The following is an 8,203-nucleotide window of genomic DNA, read 5'->3' on the forward strand; positions in this document are numbered from 1 at the left end:
CACCTATACCATGTAGATTGTAAGCCCCCGCGGGCAGCGCCCTCTCTCCTTCTGTACCAGTCTGTAACTCGTCTTGTTCATGCTCATACTGTATTATGCGTGTGCACCGCTTATCATATGTACAGCGCTATGGAATGAATGGCGCATTAATAATAAATAATAATATATACTGTATATTATAGAGACCCCACAACCAAGCAGAGCACTACAACTCTCAGCATGTCTAATCCACAGTCAGTTTGTATTCGTAACTGACAATCGAGGAATGTCACAGCTAGCCGTTGTGAAACTACAATTCCCATCATGTCCTGCAAATCAGTACGCTATGCGATCTGGGCATGATAGGGTTAATTATTAACCCTTACTTTTCCAGAGAGCACGGCTTAGAGCGGCCATTGCCTTCTCCAGAGGACACAGCTTTGTTTGGCTGATCGCATGATAATGATGATGTCATCAGAGGCATGCTGCTTTACTGGGCTGGTCACATGACTGATCACATGGTGGCGACATCATCAAAGGTCGCCTGTAGCTAGCATTTGCCCTTTTTGCAATGGAAGGGAAGGAGTACTTGGATATCTATGGGAACAAGATCACGCTACAGCAGCAGTCGTACAGCGACACCTGCCAGGACTTCACCATCACCAGCTCCAAGATTTCTCTCCGCTCCCTCACCACCTGGACGTGCATTGTGTGGGTAGTCGCTTATGTCATATTCATCTACACACAGCACACCGCAGTCCTGACAGCAGCCATCTTGTTCTCCATCATAGGGCTTCTCCTTTACCTGCACCTGGTGAAGGTAGATCATGAGTCCCTGCTCATCCTGGGCTCCCTGGGGATCCAGAGAACCTCGACGTACGCTTCTGGCCGGGAGAATACAGTCTTCGTAGAGATGTGCCGGGTCCAAGACGTGGTCATCAATGAGGGCATCTCCATGCACAGGGTGAACTACTACTTGTGCCTCCTCCTCAAAGATCCCAGTGACCCTCAGGCTGGGGTGTCCAAGGTCGTTCCCATCTTCCAGAGCTCACAGCCCCGACTGGACTGCCTGGTGGAGATTTACAGGAGCTGTCAGGAGATCTTGTCGTCTCACAAGAGAAAATAGGCAGGCCGATGTGGACTTGAGAGTGAAAAAAGGTGGACTTGTGACCAAATTCTGAGGTAGACTATGCCACAGATTCACCACTCTTACAGCAAAGAACCAGCTCCTAGAGCGACTGTTCCACAGATTCACAGCTCTTTTGGCAACGAAACATCTCTTGGGGAGTCTATTCCACAGATTCACAGCTTTTACAGTAAAGAACCAGCTCCTGGAGCGACTATTCTACAGATTCATAGCTTTAATAGCAAAGAACCAGCTGGGTGACGGCATGATGTCAGAGCGCTATGTATGGACTATGCTAGATTTATTGAATTAGGGGGGTGTTTTTGATCAGCCCTCAACTAAAAATGATTTATACGTAGGGATGAGCGAATCGACTTCGGATGAAACATCCGAAGTCGATTCGCATAAAACTTCGTTCTAATACTGTACAGAGCAGGAGCTCCGTACAGTATTAGAATGTATTGGCTCCGATGTGCTGAGGTTATTGCTATGCGAGACTTCAGGTAATAACTTCATAAATTAATTTATACTTGTAAAAAACTATTTCCCGAACTCGGGTTCGGTTCCAAGTGGTACCTTGGAACCGAACCAGAGTTTGGGAAATGTTTTTTTTACAGTACAATAAACGCAAAGTCTCGCGGAACTTCACGAAGCAATAACTTCAGCTCATTGGAGCCAATACATTCTAATACTGTACGGAGCTCCTGTTACATACAGTATTAGAACAAAGTTTTATGCGAATCGACTTCGGATGTTTCATCCCAAGTCGATTCGCTCATCCCTATTTATATGCATGATTATGACCTAAAAATCCACAAAATTTTCATGATGATTTTTATTGACCATATATGTATGGCTGGAGTAAATAATAAATAGCAAAAATTCTAATATTAAAAAAAAGTCTCTTTTTAATCATGTATACAAGAAGATTTTTGCAAAATAATTGTCAAAAATGAGACCCCTTGCGCTGCAATTTTCTAGGCCACCAGGGGGCACTGTAACCTTAAAGGGGCATTGTGGGTCACTACAATTTGAGTGGGGCCCTGTAACCTAGAACCAGGCACTATGCAACACTATACATTATGAGGGGGCTTTGTAACCTAGAAGGGGGCACTATTACATATCTGGGGTCACTGTAAGATAGAAGGGGGCAGTATGGGGCACTATAAGCTATGAGGGGGGCTCTGTAACATAGAAGGGGGAAGTGTAACAGAGAATGGGACAGTTTGGGGAACTTTAAACTAAGAGTCAGCTCTATAGACTACAAGGGGCAGTATGGGGCACTATAAACTATGAGGGGGGCTCTGTAACATAGAAGGGGGCATTATGGAGCACTGTGAGGGGGCTCTGTAACAATGAAGGGTGCACGATGTGGCACTATAAATTATGAGGAGACTCTGTAACCTAGAAGGGGGCACTATTACAGATCATGGGCACTGTGTGGGGGCTCTGTAACATAGAAGGGGGCACTACTACAGATCAGGGGCACTAATATAGAAGGGGACAGTATTGGGCACTCTGTAACCTAGAAGGGGGCGCTATAACAGATGAACCAAGAAGGGGGCATTATAACCTATGAGGGACACTGCAAAGTGATGGGTACTATGGAGGGGGCACTATAATATGTTATCTTTTTTATCTTATGGGGGCATACATGGGTTGTTACTGTTCTGAGGCAGATTGGGGGATTATTATAAACCACTGCCTTACTGCCCCAAAACAGTAAAGACAGACACATTTCTGCCCCACACACTGATAACAATGGCCACCTTTATTGCTTTTTAGGATGGGGGGGCACAAAGGGATACAAAGGTGGGCATTGTTACTGTGTGAGGCCTTAAGGGGGCACTATTACATCACTATTTTAATTCGATTTTAATAGGATAGAAGCGTGTGGGCAATTACTCTTGGGGTGCAAAATGTGGCACTAATATTTTTTCTGTGTATTGCTGTTTGGTAGTAGTATTTTTGAGGTCACTATATCTCTGGCTCTGTTTCCGGAATGCTGTCCGTGTGGACACTTTTTTGGGGCAGTGGAATGAGAGAAATGACTATATGTTTGACACCATAATGTTTGAAGCCCAGTGTTTGGGGCACTGTGCAACACAGCAGGTACAATAATAGGGAAACTGAGCAGTAACAAGGGTAAGGCCCCTTTCACACGGGCGAGAATTCCGTGCGGGTGCAACGCATGAGGTGAACGCATTGCACCCGCAATGAATCCGGACCCATTCACTTCAATGGGGTTGTGCACATGAGCTGTGATTTTCACGCATCACTTCTGCAGTTGCGTGAAAATCGCAGCATGTTCTATAGTCATGCATTTTTACACGCAACGCAGGCCCCTATCTAAATGAATGGGTCTGCGTGAAAATCGTAGGCATCCGCAAGCAAGTGCGGATGCGGTGTGACTTTCTTGCATGGTTGCTAGGAGATAATAGGAATGAGCAACCCCGAGCCCCATTAAAGTCTAATCACTGTATTATTTTCCCTTATAAACATGGTTATAAGGGAAAATAATAGCATTCTTAATAATAATGCTTACTAAAATGTGCCTTGAGGGGTTAAAAAATAAGAAAAAAAATTAACTCATCTCATCCACTTGTTCGCGCAGCCGGCATCGTCTTCTTTCTTCTTCTTTCAGGACCCTGCAAAAGGACCTTTGACGTAATCGCGCTAATCACGTGGTGACGTCAGCGCAGGTCCTGCTGAATGAACATGGTTATAAGGGAAAAATAAAATCTACAGAAGACCTAACCCAAACCCGAACTTCAGTGAAGAAGTCCGGGTTCGGGTACCACATTCAGTTTTTTATCACGCGCGTGCAAAACGCATTGCATCCACGCGATAAAAACTGAACAACGCAATTGCGTGCGCACTCGCCCGGGCTTTCCTGCAATGCACACGCAACGCATCCAGAGCAAATCCGGGACACCCGTGTGAAAGAGTCCTAAGAAGGGAGCTGGAAAAACTAGGAGCCAAAGATGTCTGTGTTTAAAACTCTGCAGAGACAAGTCATGGCTGGCGGAAGGTGTCATGGTGGTCTGGGCCAAATGGAAGAAACAAGAAAAAAGTGAACAACTCCGAACAGAGATGTCAACTGTAAGTCACTGGATATAATTGTACCGTAATCAGTTATATGGTCTACCACTCTATGGTCATTGTATGTGTAACGCGCCAGAGAGGCATTACCACCTTTGCACCTCGCTACGGTCTTTATTGGTTAACCTCATGTCATCATGCGTTTCCTGATCGTCCTTGGCAGTACATGACTAAAGGGTTAAGTCCCCTAGGTACAACCAAGATAGAGACACATTAGAAAGCAATAAACATTAATTACCACCGATCAGCAGGCTATATAGGGTAACACATGACACCGGAGCCTTGTATTTGTTTTTTCTCTAGGTATCAGATGGCCACATACTAACGGTCAGCAGAGACCCGATCCCTATCTAGGTGGCATACAGGGTTCCCCTGTCCCTCAGCCTGTAGAGGGAATGAGCGCACCTTTTCCCTGTGTAGTGCATACAGTGCCTCATTCCACAGAGCCTGCTACTTGGCCACGGCAATATCGGGCTGGCGCGCGCGCGTGCAGAGGGCTGTGGGGAGCTTGTAGTGCGTACACGCCGCCTGAGGGAGCGCAGACCAGAAGTTCAACTATTTAATTTCAGTGCCGGTGTGTTCAGCCAGAGCACTTCACCCGCTGCTTACTGCGGTAAGTATGGTGGTTCCTGGGTCAAACTGCTTGGACTTCCATGTTCAGTCTATTACAGACTGATATGTATGATATACACTCACCTACAGAATTATTAGGAACACCTGTTCTATTTCTCATTAATGCGATTATCTAGTCAACCAATCACATGGCAGTTGCTTCAATGCATGTAGGGTTGTGGCCCAGGTCAAGACAATCTCCTGAACTCCAAACTGAATGTCAGAATGGGAAAGAAAGGCGATTTAAGCAATTTTGAGCGTGGCATGGTTGTTGGTGCCAGACAGGCCGGTCTGAGTATTTCCCAATCTGCTCAGTTACTGGGATTTTCACGCACAACCATTTCTAGGGTTTACAAAGAATGGTGTGAAAAGGGAAAAACATCCAGTATGCGGCAGTCCTGTGGGCGAAAATGCCTTGTTGATGCTGGAGGTCAGAGGAGAATGGGCCGACTGATTCAAGCTGATAGAAGAGCAACGTTGACTGAAATAACCACTCGTTACAAGCGAGGTCTGCAGCAAAGCATTTGTGAAGCCACAACACGCACAACCTTGAGGCAGATGGGCTACAACAGCAGAAGACCCCACCGGGTACCACTCATCTCCACTACTAATAGGAAAAAGAGGCTACCATTTGCACGAGCTCACCAAAATTGGACTGTTGAAGACTGGAAAAATGTTGCCTGGTCTGATCAGTCTCGAATTCTGTTGAGACATTCAAATGGTGGAGTCCAAATTTGGGGTAAACAGAATGAGAACATGTATCCATCATGCCTTGTTACCACTGTGCAGGCTGGTGGTGGTGGTGTAATGGTGTGGGGGATGTTTTCTGGGCACACTTTAGGCCCCTCAGTGCCAATTGGCCATCGTTTAAATGCCACGGGCTACCTGAACATTGTTTCTGACCATGTCCATCCCTTCATGACCACCATGTACCCATCCTCTGATGGCTACTTCCAGCAGGATAATGCACCATGTCACAAAGCTCGAATCATTTCAAATTGGTTTCTTGAACATGACAATGAGTTCACTGTACTAAAATGGCCCCACAGTCACCAGATCTCAACCCAATAGAGCATCTTTGGGATGTAGTGGAACGGGAGCTTCGTGCCCTGGATGTGCATCCCTCAAATCTCCATCAACTGCAAGATGCTATCCTATCAATATGGGTCAACATTTCTAAAGAATGCTATCAGCACCTTGTTGAATCAATGCCTCGTAGAATTAAGGCAGTTCTGAAGGCAAAAGGGGGTCCAACACCGTATTAGTATGGTGTTCCTAATAATTCTTTAGGTGAGTGTGTGTATATACATATATATATTTGGTGCATGTAATTTTTTATGCTAAGCGGTCTATTTCCAAATCACCTGCAGGGGTTTTTCTTCCTTCCCTAGTCAGCGGCATTGTATCTGATATGCTTGCACATTGGGGGTCAGCTGTTTGTGTCTCAATGCACTCTTTCTGGTGATATCAGATTGTACTTCTGAGAGGAAGTGGTCTTTCCCTGTTATATTTCACATCTTAGGGATGCTGGGCTGTCATGCACATAGCGGTGTACTAGAAATGTATATATAACACTTAAAGTCTTCATCTCTGACCTCTCCAGATGTCTGCCTCTCAAGAGGAACCCAATAAGAGGAAAAGAAAATCCAGGCACCATTTATGCCAAAAATGTCAGCAACCCCTTCCTGATGAATTATCTACCAATGTCTGCTCTGATTGCTTGTCTCCTTCTACTGGAAATATGAACTTTTTATTATGATTTAAAGAACAGCTCACTTCTGTGTTTGAGGAAATCAAATCAGCAAACAAAAGGCCTGCGGACAAAGCTCCTCCACCACAGCGGATCTCCTCCTCTTCTGAGGGTGAAGTGGGTTCTGACTCCTCATAGATGTGGGATCCAAATGAATATTTTATTTTTCATAAGGATAAACAGTGAGAAGGCCGCGGCGCTACTGCCTTCTCAAACAGCTGATCGGCAAGGGTGTCGGACCCCCCGCCAATCAGATGCTGATGATCTATCCAGAGGATACTAGAGCACCATAGGGACGTTAATGGGGATATTACGCATTATTTTTGTTGGAGGCACTATCAGGAGCATTATTATCACTTTGTGGACTATAGGGACATTAATACTACAAAGGGCACGCACTACTGGGAGCTTTATAACTACTGGGGGCACTTCTGAGGCTTCATTTCTACTGGAGACACTCTTGGTGGGCATATTATTACTGGGTCACTATAGGGGGCATTATTACTACTAGTGGCAATATTTTTCTGCAGTAAAGTATTTGGGAGTAATGGGCAGCACAGTATCCGGAGTGGCAGAAGGATGACAGTTTTGAGATAACAAGATGGGAAGTTTTTGTTGAGAAGGTGGAAAGGATGATAGAAAAGTGATGAATCTAATATACCTGTGTGGCAAACTCTGTCGAGATGAGACATGGCTGAAAGAAGTCATAGTGGTGTGGGCCGAATGGAGAAGATGAGGTTAAGAGAATGTTTACCTCAAAGGAGCCGTCCCTGGATGGTAAGAGGTTTGTAGTCTTGTATTCTTCTGAATGTTTGCAGGCAGCAGTCTCAGCGGTGGTTTGGTTCACCTCCCCAGCCCCCTCCTCCATACCTTAATTAGAGACAACTGGAGGAGGACGACAGAACATGGCAGCTGCCACTGGCCACCACAGAGGGACAGCTTCTGGGGAAGTATTTTGTGCTGCACTGTGCTATTTGGTTCTGCAGGGGCGGTATTTTGTGTCACACTATGGTATTGTTGGCCTTACCTTCCACCCCAAATTCCTCTTGCTAAATGGAGTGGCAGTCATGCATGCGCGCCGTCCACCTCTCTGGGACTGCCAGAGATAGCAAAACGCTTGTACTTGGCCGTTTACGGCAGTCCTTGCGCTGTTGGCGAATCGGGGTCTTATGTTTTCTAATATTTTTTTCAGGGCAGTGAAAAAATATTTATTACAGTAATATTCCTTAAATCATTGAGAGGAGCAATAATATTCTATATTCTGGATTATCAGAGGTAAGTCACGGAGGGGGACATTACTATTATAATGGGGCACAGTGGGGGACATTTCTATTTGGTGGGGACATTACTATTCCAATTGGGCTACAAGGAGGGACATTATTATATTGGTGTAAATTAGGGGTCATTAGTATAGAGTGAGGGACATTACTACTGTAACATGTCACATTAATATTTAAGGGACACAAATGGGGCATTACTATTGTGTGGTGATACAAAGGGGGCATTCCTGCTGTATGGGTTCTTAAAGCAAGACTTTACTATTGTGTTGGGCACAAACAGGGACATGGAGAAAGTGCTGGAAAAGTGTGGAGTCAAAGATGTCTTTGCATTATAGTCTGCAGAGTTGTGGCTTT

General features: G+C 45.3%; 1 protein-coding gene across 1 annotated transcript; it reads left to right on the plus strand.

Annotated features, from left to right (window-relative positions):
* The first annotated feature begins 490 nt into the window (after positions 1 to 490).
* Positions 491 to 1,534, plus strand: PIGH (phosphatidylinositol glycan anchor biosynthesis class H). The gene has a single exon (XM_044268254.1). It carries the CDS (start codon positions 551 to 553, stop codon positions 1,103 to 1,105), a length of 555 nt encoding a protein of 184 aa, XP_044124189.1. The 5' UTR covers positions 491 to 550; the 3' UTR covers positions 1,106 to 1,534.
* The last annotated feature ends 6,669 nt before the right edge of the window (positions 1,535 to 8,203 follow it).

The sequence above is a fragment of the Bufo gargarizans genome, chromosome 9, assembly GCF_014858855.1.
Source record: "Bufo gargarizans isolate SCDJY-AF-19 chromosome 9, ASM1485885v1, whole genome shotgun sequence".
NCBI classification, from domain to species: domain Eukaryota; kingdom Metazoa; phylum Chordata; class Amphibia; order Anura; family Bufonidae; genus Bufo; species Bufo gargarizans.

Excerpts from the sequence above, each read along its gene's own strand:
- PIGH (XM_044268254.1), top strand. The coding sequence starts at position 551 with ATGGAAGGGAAGGAGTACTTGGATATCTATGGGAACAAGATCACGCTA.